This window comes from Theropithecus gelada, chromosome 4 (genome assembly GCF_003255815.1).
Source record: "Theropithecus gelada isolate Dixy chromosome 4, Tgel_1.0, whole genome shotgun sequence".
In the NCBI taxonomy this organism is placed as follows: domain Eukaryota; kingdom Metazoa; phylum Chordata; class Mammalia; order Primates; family Cercopithecidae; genus Theropithecus; species Theropithecus gelada.
In genome coordinates, this window is record NC_037671.1 from 63514484 (window position 1) to 63542333 (window position 27850).

The 27850-nt window shown below is 35.1% G+C and overlaps 1 protein-coding gene across 1 annotated transcript in view; it reads right to left on the minus strand.

Moving 5' to 3' along the window:
• Window positions 1-27850, minus strand: part of EYS (eyes shut homolog (Drosophila)) — a 2114515-nt gene that overhangs the window by 833637 nt on the left and 1253028 nt on the right. Inside the window, exons 24-25 of the mRNA XM_025382342.1 lie at window positions 23049-23241; window positions 20155-21921 (exon numbers count right to left, since the gene is read on the minus strand). Of these exons, the coding sequence (XP_025238127.1) occupies window positions 20155-21921; window positions 23049-23241 (1960 nt within the window). The remainder of the gene's footprint in view (window positions 1-20154; window positions 21922-23048; window positions 23242-27850) is intronic.

The window sequence follows — 27850 nt, forward strand, 5'->3', positions numbered from 1 at the left end:
ACAGCAGTACAGGGGATATGTCCTAGGCACTACACATTTATCTAATGTTTAACAATGGAATGCATTATTTAAATTGGCTATTTACACATTTTTTATGCTCTACACCAGTCCACCTAAGGCTTAAAGTTGGTGAAAAGTATTTAATACAAGATTAAAATTATGCATTAATAGAAAATATGTAGGGAAATAACAAAGCATTTGATCCTGTGCATGATTAAGGATGACAGCAATTTGATTCTAAACTTTTTTTTTTTTTTGAGACAGTCTCACTCTGTTGCCCAGGCTGGAGTGCAGTGGTATAATTTTGACTCACTGCAACCTCTGCCACCAGGGTTCATGTGATTCTCCTGCCTCAGCCTCCCAAGTAACTGGGATTATAGGTGTCTGCCACCATGCCCAGCTGATTTTTTTGAATTTCTAGTAGAACCAGGTTGGTCTTGAACTCCTGACCTCAGGTGATCCACCCGCCTCAGCATCCCAAAGTGCGAAGATTACAGGCATGAGCCACTCCATCCGGCCTTAATTCTAATCTTTCAAGATATTTTTAAAAATAGACTTCAGTGTAACCCTTATTTTTTTAAGCTGGGACTAAAAGAAAAAAAAAATTCCTACCAAAAATGCAATAGCACATTTTAGAAACCAGTATTTGTCAACATCTCTCGATACAGAGTGAGAGTATATATCCATACAAAATTTAGTATAATATATTTTATAAAATCAACACATGATTCAATAATAAACATATATCTGTTAAACTGACACTCTCTAAGTGTAAATTTAATTATCTATATTGAAAAGAATGGGCTTCTTGTTATTAATTTATCCATTTGATTACTTAATGTGTATTAAACAAATAGTTGAAGACATTCTAGATGTCAAGCATGGTATTATATATCACACATACAAATAAATATAAGAATTGCTATGCTTTTATAAGAAACTCACTGTCCAGTGAAAGGAGAGTTAAATAAGAAAATAAACATAATGCAATACTGGAAAGAATGAAAGAATGACTTGGTAGCACAATAGGCTGACATCTAAGGAAAACGGAGGTAGAAGAAAAAGCTGTCTAAAGAGTGATATATGAAAGAAGTCTCAAGTGATTTAGTTGGAAAGTATTTCTAAAAACTAGAATTTAATTAAGAATTATAAAGAAAATTATAACATATGGTAAGAATTTTTCATAAAAAAATGTAATTTCTAAAAGCAGTTATCTTAAGAGCAATAAAAAATAAACTATCTTCCTTTTCCAGCCATAATGTTATAATGTACACCAGATTTAACCTTCTGCTCTAAACAACTAGAAAACTGACCAGTACAACTAAAACAAGGGTTTTACATTTTGGACAACAGACTAGAAATGCCAGTGAACTCTTTGATTATCCCATCATACTGTCTGGAGAAAATATCTGGTCTTCTGCACAGATTGTGGGAACACAAATGGAACATGGCATTCTCCATGAGTAGAGAAGATAGAGTTGAGAATTTAGGAAGGCAAAAATAAATGGAATTTTCTGTGCACAGTACCAGAGAGAAGTGAGTTGCAGAGATTTCCAGAAACCTGCATAGGGTTAGCCTTAAGTCTTCAACTGAGCACTGATCATCATAATTATGTGAGGAAGCTATGGTGTTTGGAAAAAGCCACCAGAAAATAACAGACCCAACAGAAAACTAATAAGAATAGAAAGCATATAGCTGAGAAATGTGTGCAGAGGAAAGCAAGACCCATGATGGAGAAGAAGGCCTAGAAAACAGAGCTAGTGAAGGAAGATGAACATGAAAAAGAGACCAGAAATTAGCATCTAAAGAAAGGAGAAAAATCAGTGAGCATAGTGCCAAGAACTCTCCCTAGTCAAATATAATAGTTTAAAACACAGTTTCTCTCTCTGGGCAGGGCATATCTGAAAGAAAGGCAGCAGCCCCAGTCAGGGACTTACAGATGAAACTCCCATCTCCCTGGGACAGAGCACCTGGGGAGGAGGCAGCTGTGGGCACAACTTCAGCAGACTTAAATGTTCCTGCCCGCCAACTCTGAAGAGAGAAGCCGATATCCCAGCACAGCCCTTGAGCTCTCTGTTAAGGGTCAGACTGCCTCTCAAGTGGGTCCCTGAACCCAGTGACTCCTGACTGGGAGATACCTCCCAGCAGGGATTGACAGACACCTCATACAAGAGAGCTCCAGCTGGCAACTGGTGGGTGCCCCTTTGGACGAAGCTTCCAGAGGAACGAACAGGCAGCAATCATTGCTGTTCTGCAGTCTCTGCTGGTGATACCCAGGCAAACAGGGTCTGGAGTGGACCTCCAGCAAATTCCAGCAGACCTGCAGCAGAGGGGACTGACTGTGAGAAGGAAAACTAACAAACAGAAAGGAATAGCATCAACATCAACAAAAAGGACATCCACACAAAAACCCCATCTGAAGGTCACCTGCATCAAAGACCAAAGGTAGACAAATCCACGAAGATGGAAAAAAAAAAAGCACAAAAAGGCTGAAAATCCAAAAACCAGAACTCCTCTTCTCCTCCAAAGGATCACAACTCCTTGCCAGGAAGACAACAAAACTGGACAGAGAATAACTTAGATGAATTGACAGAAGTAGACTTCAGAAGGTGGGTAATAACAAACTCCTCTGAGCTAAAAGAGCATGTTCTAACCTATTGCAAGGAAGCTAGGAACCTTGAAAAAAGGTTATAGGGATTGCTAATTAGAATAACCAGTATAGAGAAGAACATAAATGAACTTAAGGAGCTGAAAAACATAGCACAAGAACTTCATGAAGCATACACAAGTATCAATAGCTGAATCAATCAAGCTGAAGAAAGGATATCAGAGATTGAAGATCAACTTAATGAAATAAAGCATGAAGACAAGATGAGAGTACAAAGAATTAAAAGGAACGAACAAAGCCTCTGAGAAATATGGAACTATGTGAAAAGAACAAACCTTCATTTGATTGGTGTACCTGAAAGTTAAGGGCAGAATGGAACCAAGCTGGAAAACATTCTTCAGGATATTATCCAGGAGAACTTCCCCAACCTAGCAAGACAGGCCAATATTCGAGTTCAGGAAATATGGAGAACAGCATGAAGATATCTCTTGAGGAGAGCAACCCCAAGATGCAGAATCCTTAGATTTCCCAAGGATGACATGAAGGAAAAATGTTAAGAGCAGCCAGAGAGAAAGCTTGGGTTACCCCAAAAAGGAAGCCCATCAGACTAACAGCAGATCTCTCTGCAGAAACCCTACAAGCCATAAGAGAGTAGGGGCCATATTCAACTTTCTTAAAGAAAATAATTTCAACCCAGAATTTCATATCCAACTAAACTAAGCTTCATAAGCAAAGGAGAAATAAAATCCTTTACAGACAAGCAAATCGTGAGAGATTTTGTCACCACCGGGCCTACCTAACCAGAGCTCCTGAAGAAAGCACTAAATATGGAAAGGAACAACCAGTACCAGCCACTGCAAAAACATACCAAATTATAAAGACCATCAGCACTATGAAGAAACTGCACCAAGTAACGGGCAAAATAACCAGCTAGCGTCATAATGACAGGATCAAATTCACACATAACAATATTAACCTTAAATGTAAATGGGCTAAACGCCCCAATAAAAAGATACAGACTGGAAAATTGGATAAAGAGTCAAGACCCATGGGTGTGCTGTATTCAGGAGACCTGTCTCACATGTATAGGCTCAAAATAAAGGGATGGAGAAATATTTACCAAGCAAATGGAAAGCACAGAAAAGCAGGGGTTGCAATCCTAGTCTCTGATAAAACAGACTTTAAACCAGCAAAGATCAAAAAAGACAAAGAAGGGCATTATGTCATGGTAAAGGGATCAATGCAACTGGAAGAAGAGCTAACTATCCTAAATATATATACACAATGCAGGAGCACCCAGATTCATAAAGCAAGTTCCTAGAGAGCTACAACGGGACTTAGACTCCTATACAGTAATAGTGAGAGACTTTAAAACCCTACTGGCAATATTAGACAGATCAACAAGACAGAAAATTAACAAGGATATTCAAGATTTGAATTCAGCTCTGGACCAAGCGGACCTAACAGATATCTACAGAACTCTCCACCCCAAATCAACAGAATTTACATCTTATCATCACCACATCACACTTATTCTAAAATTGACCACATAATTGGAAGTAAAACACTCCTCAGCAAATGGAAAACAATGAAAATCATAACAAACAGTCTCTCAGACCACAGTGCAATCAAATTAGAATTCAGGATTAAGAAACTCACTCAAAAACACACAACTACATGGAAACTGAACAAATTACTCCTGAGTGACTACTAGGTAAATAATGAAATGAAGGCAGAAATAAAGAAGTTATTTGAAACCAATGAGAACAAAGACACAATGTACCAGCATCTCTGGGATACTCCTTAGTGTTTACAGGGAAATTTATAGCAGTTAATGCCCACAAGAGAAAGTGGGAAAGATATAAAATCGACACCCTAACATCACAATTAAAAGAACTAGAGAAGCAAGAGCAAACAAATTCAAAAACCAGCAGAAGACAAGAAATAACTAAGATCAGAGCAGAACTGAAGGAGTTTGAGATACAAAAAAAAAAAAAAAAAATCAAAAAAATCAATGAATCCAGGAGCTGTTTTTTTGAAAAGATTAACAAAATAGACCACTAGCTAGACTAATAAAGAAAAGAGAGAAGAATCAAATATACACAATAAAAAAAATAAAGGTGATATCACCACTGATTCCACAGAAATACAAACTACCATCAGAGAATACTGTAAACAACTCTATGCAAATAAACTAGAAAATCTAGAAGAAAAGGATAAATTCCTGGAAACATACATCCTCCCAAGACTAAACCAGGAAGGATTCAAATCCCTGAATAGACCAATAACAAGTTCTGAAATTGAGGCAGTAATTAATAGCACACAAACCAAAAAAAAAAAAAAAAAAAAAAGCCCAGAATCAGACAGATTCACAGCCAAATTATACCAGAGGTCCAAAGAGGAGCTGGTACCATTCCTTCTGAAACTATTGCAAACAACAATAAAAGAGGGACTCTTCCCTCACTCATATTATGAGATCAGCATCATCCTGATACCAAAACCTGTTAGAGACACAACAACAACAAAAAAATTTCAGGCCAATATCCCTGATGAACATCAATGTGAAAATCCTCAATAAAACACTGGCAAACTGAATCCAGAAGCACATCAAAAAGCTTATCCACCATGATCAAGTCAGCTTCATCCCTGGGATGCAAGGCTGGTTCAACATATGCAAATCAATAAACATAATCCATCACATAAAAAGAATCAATGACAAAAACCACATGATTATTTAAATAGATGAAGAAAAGACCTTCGATAAAATTCAATACCCCTTCATGATAAAAACTCTCAATAAACTAGGTACTGATGGAACGTATCTCAAAATATTAGGAGCTATTTATAACAAACCCACAGTCATTTTCATACTGAATGGGCAAAAGCTGGAAGCATTCCCTTTGAAAACCGGTAAAACACAAGGGTGTTCTCTCTCACCACTCTATTTAACATAGTATTGGAAGTTCTGGCCAGAGCAGTCAGGCAAGAGAAATAAATAAAGGACATTCAAATAGGAAAAGAGGAAGTCAAATTGTCTCTGTTTGAAGGTGACATGATTATATATTTAGAAAACCCCATCATGTAAGCCCAAAATCTCCTTAAGCTGAGAAGCAACTTAAGTCAAGTCTCAGGATACAAAATCAACGTGCAAAAATCACAAGCATTCCCATACACCAATAATAGACAAACAGCCAAATCATGAGTGAACTCCCATTCACAATTGCTGCAAAGAGAATAAAATACCTAAGAATCCAACTTACAAGGGATGTGAAGGACCTCTTCAAGGAGAACTACAAACTGCTCCTCAAAGAAATAAGAGGACACAAACAAATTGAAGAATATTCCATGCTCATAGACAGGAAGAATCGATATTGTGAAAATGGCCATCCTGCCCAAAATAAGTTATAGATTCAATGCTGTCCCTATCAAGCTAATGTTGACTTTCTTCATTAGAAAAAAACTACTTTAAATTTCATATGGAACCAAAAAACAGCCTGTATAGCCAACATGATCCTATGTAAAATGAACAAAGCTGGAGGTATCATGCTACCTGACTTCAAACTATACTACATGACTACTATTACCAAAACAGCATGGTACTGGTACCAAAACAGATATACAGACCAATGGAACAGAAGAGAGGCCTCAGAAATAATGCCACACATCTACAACCATCTGATCTTCGACAAACCTGACAAAAACAAACAATGGGGAAAGGATTCCCTATTTAATAAATGGTGTTGGGAAAATTTGGCTAGCTATAAGCAGAAAGCTGAAACTGGATCCCTTCCTTACACCTTATATAAAAATTAACTCAAGATGTATTAAATACTTAAACATTAAGTCCTAAAGCCATAAAAACCATAGAAGAGAACCTAGGCAATCAATACCATTCAGCACATAGGTATGGACAAAGACTTCATGACTAAAACACCAAAAACAATGCAACAAAAGCCAAAATTTGCAAATGGGATCTAATTAAACTAAAGAACTTCTGCACAGCAAAGGAAACTATCATCAGAGTGAACAGGCAACCTACAGAATGAGAAAAAAGTTTTGCAATCTATTCATCTGATAAAAGGCTAATATCCAGAGTCTACAAGAAACTTAAACAAATTTACAAGAAAAAAACAACCCCATCAAAAAGTGGGCAAAGGATATGAACAGACACTTCTCAAAAGAAGACACTTATGCAGGCAACAAACACATGAAAAAAAACTCATCATCAGTGGTGATTAGAGGAATGCAAATGAAAACCACAATGAGATACCATCTCATGCCAGTTAGAATGGTGATCATTAAAAAGCCAGGAAACAACAGATACTGGCGAAGTTGTGGAGAAATAAGAAAGCTTTTTCTATTTCTAGGAAATGTAAAGTATAAGGGAGTGTAAATTAGTTCAACCATTGTGGAAGACAGTGTGTCAATTCCTCAAGGATCTAGAACCAGAAATACCATTTGACCCAGCGATCCTATTACTGGGTATATACCCAAAGGATTATAAATCATTCTACTATAAAGACACATGCACATGTATGTTTATTGCAGCACTATTCACAATAGCAAAGATTTGAAACCAACCCAAATGCCCATTAATGATAGACTGGATAAAGAAAAAGTAGCACATATACACTATGGAATACTATGCAGCCATAAAAAAAGGATGAGTTCATGTCCTTTGCAGGGACATGGACAAAGCTGGAAACCATCATTCTCATCAAACTAACACAGGAACGGAAAACCAAACACCACAGGTTCTCACTTATAAGTGGGAGTTGAACAATGAGAACACAGGGACACAGGGAGAGGAACATCACACATAAGGGCCTGTTGGTGGGTGGGGGATAGGGGAGGGATAGCATTAGGAGAAATATCTAATGTAGATGGCAGGTTGATGGTTGCAACAAACCACCATGGCATGTATATACGTATGTAATAAACCTGTACATTCTGCACCTGTATACTAGAACTTAAACTATAAAAAAATCAATTAATTTAAAAAAGATTTTCAGTTAAGCTGTGGTTGAATAAAATAACAAACCATTTCCCAGTATAATATTGATAAGCAAGGAACACATGAATCACAGAGTCTCAGAATAAGATTTGCTCAAAAGCTACCTTGAGTCAATTAACGGGATTCAGCTGGAAACAAAGAAAAACCTTGAGGGAGAAGTCTCAGTCCTAATAAAATGTTCACAGTTAAAACAAAAATAAACAAAAACTGATATATTCATTTCTTGTGTTTTTAAAGTTCAATCAAATATAAAATTGAGGGCATAATTCCTGTGGGGTTAATAAAATAAGTACATTTATTCAGTCAGTTGATGAAAACTACGTCATTTCATTTACAGCCCCTGTTGGTTTTAAAAACGAAGTATTTTTCAAGTGTACACAATGATACATATATGCCTTCAGGTAGAAATATTACATGATCTAAAAGAACACAATTTTGCTTTATTGATTTCAGGTGTCAAAATGATAAAATACAACTTTATTTCCTTCTATTACAGAAACCTCATCAGGCTGTTTAGAGAGTGATAGAGGCACTAGTATCAAAAGAGAGAAAGTACATTAGAGAAGATAAAAATGTATCCAATGTCAAACCAAAATGGTAAGCTACTTAGGGAAACTTCACCCAGAGTAAGAGTGTGATTGAAAATCAAACAGAAAAGTATAGTGCTTAATCATAATCTTAAATTAAAAGAGTTATCCGTATCATCTGATGTTTCCAAATTATATACAGAATTTTATCCACATGAAAATATGGATTGAATTTTCATGTCTTGTTTCTTCAGGATTAAAATGTTTTTTAGAAAATAAAATATTACAAAAATTTCAAAGGAAAGGGAAAATAAAGAGCATTTCATTTAAAAAGGAAGACATTATTGGAATACAAAAGTTAATGTGGTTTCTACACTTGAAGGTTCTTAGAACTGAAAACATAGAAAGGAGGGGTTAGATATTACATAACCTCAAGTTGTCAAAGCAGGATGAGGAGTAAGGCTCTTAGTAAGGAAGAGACAACCTCAGGGCAGAAGCAGGGAGTCCAGGGAAGGTGGTAAGAACTGACTCAGAGTATTAGTGAGCTAGTGAAACATTAAAACATATAAATAGCAATTAATAAGATCTAGAGAAGCGTTGGAAGCCCCTGGCTAAAGTATGGTCAGGTACACAGAACCACAACAGAGGCAAGAATGTGACCATGTTTAGAAATCAAATGTCAGAATATGGTAAATTAGTCAGCAGTAAGTGAAGAAGTCAAAGGTATGGTACATAGTAATAAAATTCAGGGCAAGCACCAAGTTTAGGTTTCAAGTACTCTAAGCTTAAGGAACTAGACAGGTAGTAAATGAATTGTGTCAGTAGTTTAGAAACTAAAGAGTATATGGAATTAAATTTCAAAACTGAAAGTCTGGGGACAGGCTAACATTTAGGTGGCACTGTGACAGCAATTTACATAGATAAATTCATATAATCCTCAAAATGACTGCACAAAATTAGTGGTAGCCCTATTTTATAGATGAGCAAACTGAGGTTATGTCATAGAACTTTTCTAAAGACAAAGAGCTAGGAAGTTATAGAATAGAAATTCTAGGATTTATTCACCTTCCAAAATTCTGCCATATTACCAGGCACTGAAATTGAACAACCGAAGGACTTTAAAAAATTTTGGAAAATGCATAAGGACTTTGAGCTAACATTTGCTTTAGTATGATAGCGTTTATATCAACCTTGACTAGCCAGTAAAAAACCTCTAATAAGTGATCTGAGAACAGTGAGAGTTCACCAAAATCATGTAAGCAACATTGTGACTTGGTGATCAGTGCATTTCCTACTTGTTCTTTGAAAGTAACTTCCTCAATCCATCTTTTTGGAGAATGAGGCTCATTTGTAATGAATATATGCCCAACTCCAGGTTTTTAGAATGTTAAAGAAAGAAGTGACTTTACAAGTCTTAAGTATTTTTCAGATGAGAAAATTGAGATTAAGACAGGTTAATATATTTAAAAATGTACAAATACATCTGTCTAGGGCAGAGGGGGGGAAAATACCAAACAAACATGTTGAGAATATCTTTGCTCACTTGTTCCCTCTTAGATATTTATGGGGAAAGGTCTTTAGAAGACTGAAGAATATCAACGAATCTATGGTGCTATGTATATTTATTCATGAAATTTTTGTCTGAATCACAAAAAATCTCATATTTCTTTTAACCTTTCAAACAAAATAATTTTATTTAAAAATAGTTTCTTATTTAAGAAAATTATTAAATTATGAAGAATATAAGCAATTATTTTTCATGATGTATCAGCCTTGTGCTTAATTTGCCATTAGGAGGAAACAGTAATCTCGAAGAAAGCTAATTTAGTATTGAAGCTTTTAAAAATGGATTGGATTACATTTCCCCAGTGGCATGTAAAATCCCAACCCCCAATAACTCAGAATGTGATGTTATTTATAAATAGAGTTATTAGAGGTGTAATTGTTTAAGATGAGATCGAGACTGAATCCATTACGACTGGTATTCTTCTAAAAAGATGATGTGAAGACACATGGGGAGATTACCTGTGATCTGATGCAGACATTGGAGTGATGCAGCTTCAAGTCAAGAAACTTCAAAGCTTGACCACCATCAAGGAAGCTAGGAGGAGGCAAGGAGGGACTCTCCCCTGTAGCTTTCTGAGGAAGCATGACCCTGCTGACACTTTGCTTTAGTACAGCTAGACTCCAGAATTGTGAGACAATAAATCTCTGCTGTTTTGAGACAATCAGTTTCTGGTATTTTATTATGGCAGACCTAGAAGACTAATATGTTACATTGTCATCAAATATTCACTATTCAAGCATTGGTGTCACAATTAAAATATTTAGAGTAAATATAATCAAATGTCATGTATTCAACATCCACCATCCTCTTTAAATATTTTCTTTTATAGTTCTGTATTTTCTAATTATTACCTCTGTTCTCTCTCTCAATCGTTCAAATTATATTTGTTTTTCCATTCCATTTTGTCTTTCTGTTACATAAAAATGCACACTACACATACACACACACAGACATATGCATAGAATATTTTAGTTAAAAATCACATGATCAGGGCATTCATAGCTTATGTTATTAAATATTACAGTTAAGTAGAGTTCCTCAATTTGACATGAAGACATAAATCAATTTCCAAGAATGAGTATAGATGCACAACACTAAACATGTATTTTAGAATCAACATGACTTATTAACTTTTGGTAGATACAGATATCAGAGTTTCTTTCTGTGCCTCAGGGTTGTAATCAGGAACGTCATTATAAACTTATCAGAGTTTTGCATTATAATAGAGCTGTTGTTACAGACAGTTTCAAAGCTGATAAAAATTTCTGATAAGCCTACTTGTAGCATGTCTAAAAATTGGTTTCCATTATTTTCCTTTATTTGTCCTTAGAGAGTGTCTTAAGATGCTTCTCTCTGCTTCATAAAAGTGATTATCAAAATAAAATAATCCAATGCATCAGAAAATTCCATTAACTCAATCTTCAAAACATGTCCAGAATCTGACCATTTCTCAAGCCTTCAATTCTGACAGACTAGACTGAGCCATGGCCATTTCTTGCCTGGATTAGGGCATTAGCCTCTTAACTATTTTCTCTTCCTGTCTTCCTGCCCAAACCCCACATACTCATCTGTTCTCCATAGTACAGTCAGAGTGGTCACTCAGATCGTTTCACATCTCTGCCCGAACCCCTGGAATAAGTCTTTATTTCCACTCAGAATACAAAACAAGGTCTTAAAATTGCCTAAACTTATTGGAATCTAATTGTGCTCCTTTCCCCCATTATCTATGTGACTTCATCCTCTACAAATCTCTACCTTGCTTGCCTGCTCATCCACACTGTTGCCCCGGATGACCCTAGAAAATGTGAACATATGCCTACCTTAACACAGTACTGGCTATTTGCTCTGTGAGCTATTCTTCCCTCCTATAGCTACACAGCTAGCTCTCAGCCTCTTCAAGTTGTCTTCCTCAAAGAGATCAATCCTGATGGTAGAATGTAACATTGTTGTCGCTCACTCTTCAATCCAGAACTTGTGACATCCCACACTTGCTCTACTTCTGCTTTTTCTTTTATCACATTCTCTCTCTCTCTCTCTCTTTCTCTCTCTCTCTCTCTCTCTCTCTCTCTCTGTGTGTGTGTGTGTGTGTGTGTATGTGTGTGTGTTTCTGTGTGTTTCATGCTTAGTGTTTATTATCTGTCTCTCTCCACTAGAAGTTAAGCTCCAGAGGGCAGAAAATTTGTCTCGTTTCCTTGTTTAGTAATGTATCACTAACTATGGAGTCCAGGATATGGTGTGCTCACAATAAAATATGCTACTAAGTGAAACATGATTATTACAGAAGAATATATTTTATGGTAAACACTATTACACTTAGGTGATAACACTGTTGAGGGGTTTAAATAACATCTTAATTATTGACATAAAATATCATCTCAAAATATTGCTGATTGATGCCTGTTAAAGTGACAACTTGTCATATTGCACCACATGCTTCAAGTATAAATAGATTTGGGAGGCAACAGAAATATCTTTTCATTAATTTTCTATGTACAAGTGACTGACATTAGTAAACAGAATTTTAAAAGTCTGTGGAGAAGCAAGTTCTTCTCCTCATTAGCAGAATTAGGTATGTTGGTCCTGCCCATGGGCAAAAGAATGTGAGTCTCAGGTTTGAGATGAAACGAGTTTTGATCCCTACTCCCTTGCTTTAATCAATTCTGCCCTGGCCTCTCACAATACCTGGAGTGAGAGACGCTCTTCGCCAGAAGGCCCAGCTAAGAACTGCCCTAGCAGGAAAGTTAATGAAGGCCTGAAGGATAAAAATGATAAGCAGAACCTCACTTCCTTCCTTGAACAGTATATTGGAAGGCAAAATCCATGATATCTGGATTTCACACACTCAAATTCCAATGCCAACTCACTGGAACCTGAGTCAAGGTAGTCTTTGCCTTTATATCATCTGCAAAGTTGTATAGAGACCAAATATTCAACCCCAGATCATTCTCATTTATGGAGCAGGTATTAAATAAATGCCAGTTACTATTATAATTATCCTTGAAACCAGGAATTTTTGTCTTCATTGCAATGATTTCTAGAGATACCCGCTGAGTATCTGTGCTGTTTCTTGGTCCAACCATTTCCTCCTTATAAATGTCCTCCACAAGCCTTACTTTATTATCATTGGACCAGGTCACAGACAAGGTTATTGGCTTAGGTCCTCTGCTTAGAATGTGAAAATGCTCATTCTCATTCATATTCTCAGTGTAGAATTGACATTAAGTCCTGAACCTTCACTGAGCTGAATCTTTGCTCAAGAACAGATAGCTCTTTCCTATATGAATCCTGCTTTCTGGACATCTGGAATCAAGCACTGGCTGGTTCCTTCAAAATAAGCCATAATCTCTTATCTTTTCATGTCTCACTAGCTGCCTAGAGTCTTGTGGTATCAAATCATTTACCTGTTCAAAGTCACTCTTAGCCCTCATTAAGTTGATAATATATTGGGATTACTGTATATTGAGCCACCCAACTTCTTCCTTAGGAACCAGTCACATTATATTTGTTTATTTATTTTTAGTCCCAGGGTGTTTTCCCTTCCTAGACTTCTACATATTCATAGCTTATGTTGCTCTGTTCATAGAAGCTTCCACAGCTAAGCCTTCTTAACCTATATTAAGTTGATAAGACAGTTTTTAAGATAGATGACTTACAGACTTTTCTGGGATCTCCATCCTTACAGCAAAGCTTTGGATAAAGTATTATATCTATTAACATATAACTTCTCCCGAAAAAGCCCAAATATTGCTGAGAGAAGCTAACAAACAATAAATGACCAAAGTCAAAGTGACATTGAGTTATGCACAATATTCTATAGGAGCAAGGATAAAGGGAAAAATTAAATCTTCATTTATTTATTTATTTATTTATTTTTATTTTTATTTTTTTTACAGAAGTCTTTCAATAGGCAGTGACATTTGAATTGTGTCTTAGGACGGGAATTCTGATAGACTGGGCAATAAAGGGCATTCATGAACACTAAAGTTCAGAGTTGTGCAACTCTATGACAGGACTGAGGAATGGTGAATCATAAAACAGCTTAGAAATGAGTGGTAGAGAATGACTTTAGATGATGCAACCAAGGTTGATTCTACTACTTGGAATGCTTAGGATTTTAAACCTTTTCTCATAAAAAATGAATAACTCTTATAACTTTTAAAACAGAGGAAAGAAAATAATATGTATATGTATTTATTATTTTTTAAACCTCTGAAAATAAGGAAGGCAGAATAGAAAGAATAGAGACTAGAAATTGTCCATTTAGAAAGAACTGCATTAGTTCAAAGGAGATCATAAGAGCCAAAACTGGAGTAATAATAAAGAGACATAAAAAGCTGAGAGAATTCCTAAATAGAATTCATAGTACTTTTGATAAAATAAAGTTTATGCTGAAGTTTAGAAATGCAGATGGATGTAAATTTCACAAGAGAGATGAATCAGGGTAAAGGAAATATGGGTAGGGAGGGAGATGGAGATTTTGGTGTTGAGAAGATAACGATTTTATGTCAAGTTTAAAGTATTGAGAGACTTATAGGTGAAACACAATAAATAGTACAAAATAAGAGTATATATCTCTGCAGATATTTGAAGCTACGAGTGAAAGAGGAAAGACAAATTATGGAATAAAGGAATAAGAATTGACTAAAGAATGAAAGATGAGTGGAAAGAAAGCAGGAAGGGAGAAAGAGAGTGATGGGAAACATCTAAAAGTAAATGGTGGAGGATTCTAACATTTAAGTTATCAGCATGTGAAGAGGAGTCTGTGCACAAAACTGGGGTGGCAGAGTAGGGAAGGAAATTACAAAATAGTGGCACCTTGGACCGGGCTACATGCAAAATGTTCTGGGGCTGAACTGAAAAGGAAAATCAGGGACATTTGTTCAAAAAAATAGGGAAAATGTACTGTTACAGGTAATTAAAGCTTTTTCCTTTGTTTTATGGCCCTTATCTCATCATTTTATGGTATTTTATTTGCTGTTTAATGTCATTCTATGTAAGAAAAATTTTCAAATGTTGGCATAAATACTATCATTTATCTTTATGTTGTGTAATGCCAGCTTTAATGACAAATATAAGAGAATTTAACAATTAGGAGGAAACATCACAATTACATAATTCATATTTCATGGTTCATACATGCATTTTATTCTTACCACAACAGTGGAAACACTGAAGCCAGTGGCTTGCATAATGCCCTTACGTTGCACTCCCTTTGAATCTGACTGAGCTATTACATACTATGGCTCCATCAAGAGTGAAGTCCTTCTGAGGTCACACACCCCTGAAGATAACACTGAACAGATCTGAGGACTTCACGAAGGGCAGATAATGGGTGTCTGCCACTGTCTATGTGTTTATGATAGGGAGCCATCAGAGTGGTAGAGAAGACAGGGTCATTGTGACTTGAGATAGAACAATAGAATTAAGCAGGTCTGAAATCTGAATTTTTCTGAGTCCATTTATGGCTGTTACTAAAACTTGGCCAGAAAAGTATAATAAACCAAACTGAGAATTGTCAACATTTACCCATATCATTGTATCAGATGCTGGCAAGTTTTCCTATAAAGAACAACATAGTAAGTATTCTGAGCTTGTTATGTGTGACACAACCTCTGTCTCAACTATTCAACTTTGTTGTCATTGTACAAAATTAATCATAGATAATATGTAAACCAGTGGTCAGCAACCACTGGGCCATGGATTGGTAGCTGTCTGTGGCCTATTAGGAACTGGGCCACATAGCAGGAGGTGAGCCTCCTATCAGATCAACAGCTGCATTAGATTCTCTTAGGAGGTGAACCCCATTGGGAACTGCACATGTGAGGGATCTAGGTTGCATGCTTTTTATGAGAATCTAACTAATGCCTAGTAATTTGAAGTAGTGCAGCCCTGAGCCCAAAACCATCCCTCAGCCCCCCGTGGAAAAACTGTCTTCCACGAAACTGGTCCCTGGTGCCAGAAATTTTGGGGACTGCTGATGTACATGAATTGGTATAGTTATAGTTGTGTTCCAGTAAAACTGTCTTTCCAAAAACAAGGAATGGGCCAGATTTGGCCTGCAGGCCATAGTTTGCCCATCCTTGGTCTATGCTATTTTTCCAAGGTCACGTACCACTGAGATGGGTATTCAGCAATGAAAATGAAAGTATTTCAAAACCAAAGAGCTGTAGCATGCACAAAAAATGCTTGTATTATTAAACTATCACAACCACTCTACTGTATTCTTTATATAATATCAATAACACTGTTCCACACAGTGACTAGCGGGAATGAAATGCAAATAATGAATGCTCTGGAATACTACAAACTAGCACAGCACAAAAGCATAGGGTTTTCATTTGTTAGGAAAGTGCTAGGAGATGTAAAGGAAAGAAAATGCCAGGATTTTACTTTCGAACTTATTGCTCGTGGGTGTGCTGGGTTTCAGCAGATACAGTCGGGCCTGTAGGAAAACCAGCAGCATTCATTACTGGGTTAGTTCCAAATGAGGTTAATTGTATATACTTTAAGTAAATTAGAACAAAAGTGATGTTATATGTTGTTATAAAAGATTATGTCTTCTATGCAAGTACTTCCTTGGCAACAGGAAAAGGGTTCTGAGTGACTCCTAATGTAGTAAAGTAACTTGGAGAGGTATGGTTGGAAGTGTCTACATTTTACTTGTAGGTTGGACATCTTCTTTGGTGTTTAATAGTTTTAATCAGAAAGAAAACTTCTTCCTTATTTGCTGGTTTATAAAATGTAAATATAGGAATGAGGAGTTTGAAAACCTTGGGATACAAACATTATTCAAAAAACACTAGGATATAAACATATGATTCAAAATAGGTAGAAAAGAAAAAATATATTACTGTTTTAAGGAGTTATAGCTCATATTTTAACACTTCTGGGCCCAAATAAGCAAGCGGGAAAACAAACAAACAATCATAGTGCTGGCTAGTGCCTGTCACAAAGTAGACCATCAATGAACACCTGAACGTTGAATAAAATGATGTGATTAGGCTAGGCGCAGTGGCACACACCTGTTATCCCAACACTTTGGGAGGCCGAGGTGGGTGGATCACCTGAGGTTGGGAGTTCAAGACCAGCCTGACCAACATGGAGAAACCCCATCTCTACTAAAAATACAAAATTAGCCGGGAGTAGTGACACAGTCCTGTTATCCCAGTTACTCAGGAGGCTGAGGCAGGAGAATCGCTTGAACCCAGGAGACGGAGGTTGCAGTGAGCCGAGATCGCACCATTGCACTCCAGCCTGGGCAACAAGAACGAGATTCCGCCTCAAAAAAAAAAAAAAGATGCGATTAATTCCTTTCAATTTTTCTTCTAATTTCACTAAAATGTAAAGAATGCTGTAGAAATGTGATTAATGATTTTAACATAAACATACAATTTTATTAAAAATATGTAGATGGCATGTTTGTATATAAAATATATCTCTGTATTCCATGCAAGATATATATTATACTTTTTTCAATTGATTTCCTGTTAACTATTATAATGCTATGACCTACAATAATTTTCTACATGAATATATTTCTCAAAATTCTTGTAGTTTATTTTAATCTAATAGGAATAAAATGATCAAATATGCTTTTTGAAGTATTCTTAATATCTCAATAAAACACATATTTGCAAGAACATATTGTTCTGATAAAGCATATATAGTAATTTGTAAAGCATGTAGAAAATAAAAGTAAACATTAAAAACAATATTAAGGTTCTGGAAGAATTAGGTTGCCTATGTGTGGTGTGCATGTATACATGTATCTAGAAATAGGTTGTATACATGGTTTACCTTTTTTTTTTTCCCATAGGATGAGAGAAGCAATTTTCCATGTCAATATTTATTTAATAAAGCCACTCTATTAGGATAATAGTTGTTTTCCAATTTTCTTAAATTTTCATGTAATTTTACTATATCAGTAATAATTTTCTAAAGTTGAAATTATGATATTTTAATGTTTTTAAAATGTCTATTAGAAAATAATCCTCCAGAAAGATGGTGCCAATTTACACTCCCACCAACAGAGTGCCTTCACTGTGACTTTCCTAATTCAGACCATTATAATTGGGAGAAAAAAAAAAAAAAAAAAGACTAACAAGTAGTTACAATTTGTATCACATTTTGAATTTGGTACTGAGTTGCTCTTAATAATTTTTGAATATATTTTACTGCATATAGTTATTTTTTGCAAATTGTTTTACTGTTCTAGTGGTCAGCATTTTGCCATTAATTTAAAAGAACACTTAAAAATCATATGTCTGTCTTACAAGGTAAAACATAGCTGCATATATTTTCTTTAACAATGCTTAAGATCATTTTTTTTGTCTTAGAAAGGTACTAGTTTTAGTTAATGTACTATAAAATGTACTCACTATCATCATTTAATTTATAATTTTCTAATTTTGCTTTCAGAGTTAAACATTTTCAATTTTGAGATAAAATAAATACTATTCTTTGACCCAGCAATATCATTACTGGATATATACTCAAAATAAAATAAAATAGTTTTACTAAAAAGACATGTACATTTGTATATTCATCACTGCACTATTCATAACAGCAGTAGAATGTTTATTCTACCCTCTAAACACTGGAAACCAATTCAAAGGACTGGCTTTAGCCTCCAGCTACTGAACAACTTTGGTTAGTAAGAAGCACCTGCAAAAGACTAGAAGACAACAGGAAAGGGATTGTCTAGTATGGTCTAGTCTCCTCCCTGTCTGTCCGTATCGGATTACCTGTGTCCTACTTCCAAAGGCCACAGCTTCTGTAACCTAGAAGCCTTCCATTTTAGGTTCTGATCCTTCTCTTTCCTCTGTCTCTTTAGGCCCAGTGCTGGTAACTATGTTTTGCTGTTATTGCTCTCTTCAGAACCATAAGATCCTTAGTTTTCCTTAAACTCTACTCACATTTTAATAAATAATCACTCTATTAAACTCTCCCCAAATACCCAATTAGACTGTGTTTATTCACTGATGTGACCCTGATCAACACAGAGCATAAACATATTGGAAAATGTCAACAAATGCCTTGCAAATGATTTATCATAATGATTAAATGACTAGAAAGGCATGAAAAACTGGAAGGAGATTAGGAGATGTAGGTGAGGTCAAAATAATCAAAGAATAGTTGCAATGGGAATGAAGAATGGGAAGAGTGAAAAGTAGCAAAATTATGTTTTAAAAGACCAAACTTAAGGTTTTATTTCCTAACAATTAAGAATTTGTGTTCTGACTATTTCCAAGAGCTGGCTATAGAATGTATTGTTTGAGAGACGTTTTAACTCTGCTACATTTACCAAGAACCTTATATGTGGGAAATGATGTATTAGGCATTGTATGTGAGTTATAACAGCTAAACCACAAGCTATCAGTCTGTAAAAGTACAAGGAGAATGCTACATTTAAATTTGTAATTAATTTTATCATGCATAAGAAATTTTGTAGACAAAATTATATCATATTAAACATACCAAATAGAATGACTTGTTCTTTCATGTTACTGAATTTTCAGCCATAAGTTACACATCCAACTCCTTTAAACATTGAGGTAATATATGAAACAAAAAAACACAACCATAGATACACAGACACAAAACACTAAAAATTTATCATTGAAGGAAAATTAATTTCACTGCCACAAAGTAACACTTGAAAATTCCACAAGATAGAACTTCTTTAAATAATGAAAAATCTTCTATTTCTGATAAGCGCAATTTGATAGCGTTACCTTACCAATTTGATAGCAATTACAAGGGGAGAAGAGATTAGTGCTTTCAAATGTGCTTTAAAGTAAGAACTGTTATCTAAGAAAACTGGCTTGTCATTAATATATCAAAGCTCTGAATTCAAATTCACAGATATTGTCTCTTTCATTTTTTGTATAGTGCTTTTGTTAAATAAAATACAGTACATTAACTTATATTCTGAATTATATAAAATGAAACATCAAAACTTCAAATTTAAAAATGATATACCATGCCATAGAGGACAGGAAATCTCAATAAAGTTCCAGTGATTTCATCTTTCCCATATAAAAAAAATGCCACCACCGAAGATACCGTTAGAAAGAGTATGTTACATTGTGTTCAACCTGACAAAGAAGCTATTTCAAGAAATGAGAATAATAAAAGTTATTTCTAAACTTTGAAAGATCTGTTGTAATGAATTGAACTAGTTCAGTTTCTGATTGCTTGCCAGCAGTATAGCTGTCTCCAACCTACTACTGTATTGATCTGGTAGCCTTTGTGGCAGTGCATAAAGAATAACCATCTGTGTCAGGTACAACAGCAGGTGCCTTCTCCATTGAACTGGCTGCTGCCCTGATTACAACGAGGCTGTTTAGAGCACCTGGTGACCATGACAGGCTCTTTCTTCTCTGTAGAAAAGAAACTCATTTCTAAAAGTTTACTGAACAGAAACTGAGAAACTCACCAGAAATCATCAGCTGTTGAGGTGCCACAATGGATTCCAGTGAAGACAAAGTAAGAGATCTAGTGAAGGGAAGATGCCAGCTTGCAGTGGGAAATTCCTGATATTGTACACTAGGCTGAAGTTCCCATTTGGACCATTCTGAATAAGTCTTGACTTCTTTATTAAGAGAGGTCATATAATCTATAAAATATGGCCAATCTGGAGTAATTACAGACATGGAGGAAGACGTCTGTATTGAAAGTGCTGGAGTTGCTGAAACTGTATAAAATGCAACATTGGTAGTGACTTCTGAAAAATCAGGCATTGAGCCTGTCAATGGTGGCAGATTATTTTTGAGGTCATTTGCAAGTGTAATTTCTGAATATGTCTTTAAAGTAACATCCGGATAACTTCGTAAGTTTAACTCAAAATCTAGAGAACTATCACTTGGGTGAAGTTTGAACGGTGTATGAGATCCTTTACTTTTTTCCATGTCCAATAAGCTGTCTTGATTTAGTACCTCAGTGGGGCCCGTAGTTATGCCATATTGTCTTATTTTCAATAGTTTTAAAATGTTTTCTGATACTGACAGTTCATCAGTAGTCAATTTTGAAGTCAAATCAGAATTCATCAAGTCTGAAGAGATAGTTTGTGAAGGGACAATGGATAAACAAGTCTTATGCAAACATAAATTAACATCCAAATTACTTGATAGGGTAATGGATTCTTCCAAGGATGAGGATAAAATTGTTCTTTTTGCACTCTTTTTAGAAGGAAATAAAGATGGCACTTCTGTGAATGCCACTGATGGTGTTATTTCAGTAGCAGAAGAAAATGAATGCCCAGAAGTGATAGTTTGAGCTCCCATTAGTGCATACCAGCTGGCTAATATCGCTGAGTTCATCCAGAATGTCTCATAAAAGTGGGACTGTTTGCTATGCAAAACTTGATCTGAGAATTCATGAGAGGATTTTATTTCAGTCATAGAACATGTTGCACATGTTTGGCTTAATTCTCTTAAAGAATCAGCAGCCTGTGATTTGATGTTTGTGAGTCTCTGGTTGCTTGAAGCTTCAGTAATAGCCTGATATTCACTGGGAATGAAGGCTTTTGTACCGAACCGGTGCAGAGCTGATGAGTTTAAGATGGTTACCTGTTTAGATATAATTATCTTAGCAGGAAAAATGGGAGACATCGAGGAGCTGAGCGATCTCCAGTGCTCTCTTCTTGAAATTAAAGAAACAGCTGAATATTCTTCGATATCCTCTTGAGCCCCCCTAGAGACAACTGGAGTTGCACTTATGGAGGCAGCTGTAAGCAGGAATCCACGGGAGAGTAATGAGTGTCTGTTTAACTCAATATCAGCCCCTGGAATGCTTCTAATTACTGAAGTCGTTGGGGTAGCAGATGAAGCAACAGTCTGATAGTTCTCAAATAATAAAGATTGTGTAGGAAAAATAAAATCTGACATTAAGGAAGACATGATAAATGAGGTCCTTGCTCTCCTATCAGGAAAAAAGAAACCTAGTGTGGCTGCTGAAGTTCGAATAGGCATATGCGATACCGATGTTTTGTCCTGGACAATTTGTGCTGGGTCATGAATACCAAAATTCAGGAATGGAGAAGAGGAAACATCTGTGGAAGAAAGAAGGCTGTGTTTTGCTGAAAGCTCTCTAGTGACAATCAGTTCTTCGAGTAAGTAGCTTTCCAAGGGTGTGCTAATTCTTAACGTTGCCAAACCAGTGGTTGGGAGAATGTCATGCTTGACAATGCCTGTCTGTTTTGGACCTACAAAAAGGAAAAAGTCAAAAAGATTAGAAAAATGAATTAGAAATGAACCACTTTGGCACTGGGATAAATCTCAGGCAAATTGCACTGCCACCTTACATCCATTATATGCAGACAAATATGGTTCTGTACATCATATTTCTAAAAATGTATATGAGGAGGTTTAATGATTTCACAAACTGCATAAATGCAAAGATTCCTATTATTTACACTCCATGGGAGGGTTAAAATCAGGATAAATGGCATTACACAGAATTGACATATTCCCAACTAAATGACTCCTTTGAATTAGAAAACATGAAAAATTACAACTCCTTTGCATTGACACAACCAATGAATGTTTGACCTATCGGGTTAGAAATGTTAGAAATATTGTTTTACTTCTTCAATAGGCAAAATGTTCTGTTTATATTAGATAACACTATATTTCAATTTAAATTTTTAAAAGAATAGAAATTACATAGATGAAAAATAGACAAGGTACATTTCTACTTAGAATATCCAATAGTCTTCAAAATTATTTTTTTCTTAAAGAATTCCTTGCTAAGAACTACAATTCTTACTCTGATTATCCGAAGTGGCATTGACTACATGAAGAGTAAATTTGGAATTTAATATACAATGTACTGTTTATAATATGACATCAGTTGATTTAGAAAATTAAATAATTGGACATGTAAAAAACAGCCTCAAGTTGTTAAAATAATTCACAATAGGAAAATAAACACATATCTTTTATCTGAGTATTAATCAAATAATTTAATAGGAATATAAATTTACATTAATGACTCAGAGACTATGAAGTAAAGACACACTGAAGCAAGTAGCACAATGCCCTTTTAAAACAAAATGTGCTGGGATTGAGGTCCAGTTGTCTATTAAAATTTACACAGTGGACAGTGGAATAAAAACTGTTAATTTACATTTTTTTTACTGACCCAGAAATAGTATTAGCAAACAACATTGCTTAAAACAAAACTTAAAACAGGACACATAACCAATAATGCTCAATTTTCAACCCTAAAAATCATGTATCTCAGAAAAAAAGATTTTAATAATTCAGAAAATATGCTTTTAATACACAACTTTTTCAAACTCAAACTTCTTAATATCTTACTTCTACTTACCTTGATCAACTGGATAAGTATCCATTATGGTTGGTATTCTAGTAGCCTTTATAGATGGAAAGCTACTGACCAAAGTCTCAGAAGGGGAAACTGTATATGTCTGTGTGGAAATGGGATCTGTTCTTTGAAAGCTGGGAGTTAAACAGGTAATTCTCCTTATTTCATCACCACAAAGAAGCCCAATGGAGCAGGTCTGAAAATGACAATTACAGTAGTTAAATTAAGTTCAGTTTCTTTGTTCCTGAGAGAAATTTTAAAGTTTGTTTTGGAATCCATTTGCATTTTCATAGACATATTGGATAGCTCAAATAAAATATTTTACTTGAAAATTAAATCTCTATAGTAAATTTTACCCATATTTCAAAATGGACTCAATCCTTTCAATTAGAGATATGCACAGTTGAATGCCCAAATTTATTCTTAATTCCTTCAATTTTAAGTCAAAATACTATTTTTACATTTGTTTTGAGAATATAGTTTTTCAATGAGGAATTTGTACTGTATGGTAATTAATGTGGATATATAAAAAAAGTCACATTACAAATTATAAAACTTTTCTGCTCTAAAAGTAAAATTTAGTTGGAAACTAATGCAAATGCAGTATCTGCAACAGAAAATTTGAAAATATATTCTTGTGATTTGCAAATTATTTTAGTTTGTATTGGCTTGCATTAGGAATGATCTTTATTTGTTTTAGTTTGACATGAAAAGGCTGTTTCTACCATATCCTATAAAATAGCTTTCACATGAAGAAACTGTGAATGAAAATTGTGATGCTGTATAAATAAGTACAAATGGACCAGAGAGATATTTTTATAAATGTAGAGTTAAAAACTAGTTATACTATATGAATCATTTTTATTTGTAAGAAAATAATATTTCAAAATTATTTTAAAATACTAATACATGTCTATTTCCTAACACTAAAGACATGCCTAATAGGCATCCCTGCTTTAGTGTTCTAATATTTGTTAAAGATTACATTTCATTTTTCAGAACACTTAATTCTTGTTTCAGATGTAGGCGGTGGTTGTTTCACAGTTCCATATTCTGTAGTCACTTTGAACTCACACCAAGAAATTTGTATAAATAAATGTCAGATGCTTCCTGATGTTAGATAACTGCTTCTCTCAACAAAGGAAAGCCCAGGACCAGATGGCTTTACTGCTGAAATTGATCATACTTTTAGAAAAGANAAAAAAAAAAAAAAAAAAAAAAAAAAAAAAAAAAAAAAAAAAAAAAAAAAAAAACCACAGGCAACTATTATTGATGAACCTAGATGCAAAAGTTCTCCCCAAAACACTAGCGAACTGAACACAACACATCAAGAAGATAATACACTATGATCAAGTGGGATTTATCCCAGGTATGCAAGGATGTTTCAACATATGTAAATCATTAAATGTGATATATCAACCAACAATATCAAGGACAAAATCTATATAAATATCTCAATATATGCAGAAACTAATTTGATAAAATTGAACATCACTTCATCATAAAATCCCTCAACAAATTCGTCATAAAAAATACCTTAACATAATGAAGGCCACAAATGACAAACCTACACCTGAAATCATACTTAATGGGCAAAAGCTGAAACCCTTTCCTCCAAGAACTGTAAAAAGACAGGATGCCCACTTTCAACATTGTTATTCACCATTGTCCTGGAAGTGCCAACAAGAGCAATTAGGAATGAGAGAGAAATAAAGGGCATTCAAATTAGAAAAGAGGAAATCAAATTGACCCTCTTGCTGAAGACATAATCTTATATATAGAAAAACCTAAAGACTCTACCACAAAATCTCTTAGAGCTGATGAACAAATTCAGTGAAATTGTAGAATAAAAAAATTAACATACAAAATTTAGCATTGTTTCCATACACCAAAATTTAGCATTGTTTCCATACACCAATAATGAACTATCTGAAAAAGAAATTAAAAATGCAATCCCAGTCACAATAGCCACACAAAAGAAATACATAGGAATAAATTTAACCAAAGAGGTGAAAAATCTCTTCAAGGAAAACTACAAAACACTGATGAAAGACATTGAGGAGGACACAAATGAAGGGAAAGACATCCCGTGCTCATGGAGCAGAAGAATTAATACTGTTTAAATGACTGTATTAAACCATTCTGCATTGTTATAAAGCAATACTTGAGACTGGGTAATTCATAAATAAAAGAGGTTTAATTGGCTCTCAGTTCTGCAGGCTTTAGAGGAAGCATGGCGCTGGCATCTGCTTGGCTTCTAAGGAAGCCACAGAAAGTTTACAGTCATAACAGAAGATGAAGAGGGAGTAGGCACATCACATGACAAAAGCAGGAGCAACAAAGAGGGAGAGGAAGAGAGATAGAGAGCCAGGGAGGGGACTGGTAGGAGACACACTTTAAAATAACCAGATCTTACAGGAACTCACCAACTATTGGGACAACAGCAGAAACTGATGAGGGATCCGCCCCCATGACCCAAACTCCTCCCCTCAGGCCATACCTCCAGCACTGGGATTGCAATTTAACATGGGATTTGGGCGAGGTCAAATATTCAAACTATATGAATGACCATGCCACTCAAAGCAAACTACAGATTCAAAGAAATCTCTATCAAAATACCAATGATATTTTTCAGAGAGATAGGAAAAACAATTCTAAGTTTATATGGAATCACAAAAGATTCTAAATAGCCAAAGCAATCCTAAGCAAAAAGAACAAAGTTGAAAGCATCACACTCTCTGTCTTTAAATTATACTATGAAGCTATAGTAACTTAAAACATCATGGTATTGCTATAAAAACAGACACATAGACCAATGAAACAGAATAGAGAAGAAAGAGACATATCCATATATTTACAGCTAGCTGATTTTTGACAGAGACGCCAAACGTTAGAGAAAGAATGCTCTCTTCAATAAATAGCACAGGGAAAACCGGATATTCGTATGAAGAAGAATAAAACTAGACTCCTATCTCTCACCATATAGAAAAATCAACTCAAAATTGATTAAAGACTTAAGCATAAGACCCCAAGCTATAAAACTACTAGAAGAAAACATAGGGTAAATACCTCAGGACATTGGTATAGGCAAAGATTTTTATCAGTATGATCTCAAAAGCACAAGCAACAAAAACAAAAATAGACAAATGGAATTGAGTTAAACTAAGGATCTTCTGAATAGAAAAAGAAACAATTGACAGAGTCAACAGATAACCTGCAGAATGAGAGAAAATGTTTTCACACAATGCATTTAACAAGGAACTAATATTTATAATTTTACAAGGAACTCAAACAACTCAAAAACAATAAAAAATACAACCCTATCAAAAAAAGTGGACAAAGGGCATGAATAGGCATTTTTTTTCAAAAGAAGACATACAAATGGCCAATAAACATATGAAAAGCTGCTCAATGTCACTAATCATCAGAGAAAAGCCAATTAAAGCCACAATGAGATATCATCATACATCAGTTAGAATGGCTATCATTAAAAAGACAAAAAATAACAGATATTGGCAAGGATGTAGAGAAAAGGGAATCCTTATATGCTTTTGGTAGCAATGTAAACTAGGACAACCTCTGTGGAAAACAGTATGGAGATTTCTCAAAGAACTAAAAAATAGAACTACCATTCAATTCAGCAGTTCCACTACTGGGTATATATCTAAAGGAAAATAAATCATTATGTAAAAAAAGATACATATATTAATATGTTTATCACAGCACCATTCACAATAGCAAAGATGTGGAATCACCCTGTCAGTGAAGACTGGATCAAGAAAATTGTAGTATATATACACAATGGAATACTATTTAGCCATAAAAAGAATTAAGTCAGGTGTTTTCCAGCAATGGGGATGGAACTGGAGGTCATGTTCCAGTGTGAAACAACCCAGGCACAGAAAGACAAATACCCACATGTTCTCAGTTACAAGTGGGAGCTAAATAATGTGTACATATGGACATAGAGTGTAGAAAAATAAAAACTGGAGCCTTAACAGGGTGGGGGAGGACAAGCGGGGGTGGATAATGAGAAATTACTTAGGGGTACAATGTCTGTTATTGGAGTGATGGATATACTAAAATCCCAGATTTCATCACTATACCATATAGTCATGTAACAAAATTGCACTTGTAACCCTTAATTTGATACAATTTTTTTAAAAGCTAAAAGAGAATATTAATGCTCCCAACACTCAAAAAAGATATCTTCAATATTATGCGAATTACCGATTTTATCATTACACAATGTATACATGCATTGAAATATTACTATGTATTCCATAAATATGTACAATTATTATGTGTCAACTAAAACTAGAAGAAAAGAACAAAAGAATAAAGTTTCTGTGTATAAAAACCTAAACATTAAATGGAAAAATATCCACAGCAAACAAAAACACAAGAACGACAGGATCCATTCACCTAATGGATATAGAATGTATGTAAATTAAGAAAAAAGAGAAGGGGCTGGGCGTGGTGTTTCACTCCTGTAATCCCAGCACTTTGGGAGGCCGAGGCGGGTGGATCACGAGGTTAGGAGATGGAGACCATCCTGGCTAACACGGTGAAACCCCGTCTCTACTAAAAATACAAAAAATTAGCCAGGCGTGGTGGCGGGCGCCTGTAGTCTCAGCTACTTGGGAGGCTGAGGCAGGAGAATGGGGTGAACCTGGGAGGCGGAGCTTGTAGTGAGCCGAGATCACATCACTGCACTCCAGTTTGGGCAACAGAGCGAGACTCTGTCTCAAAAAAAAAAAAAAAAAAAAAAAAAAAAAAAAAAAAAAAAAAAAAATAAAAAAAAA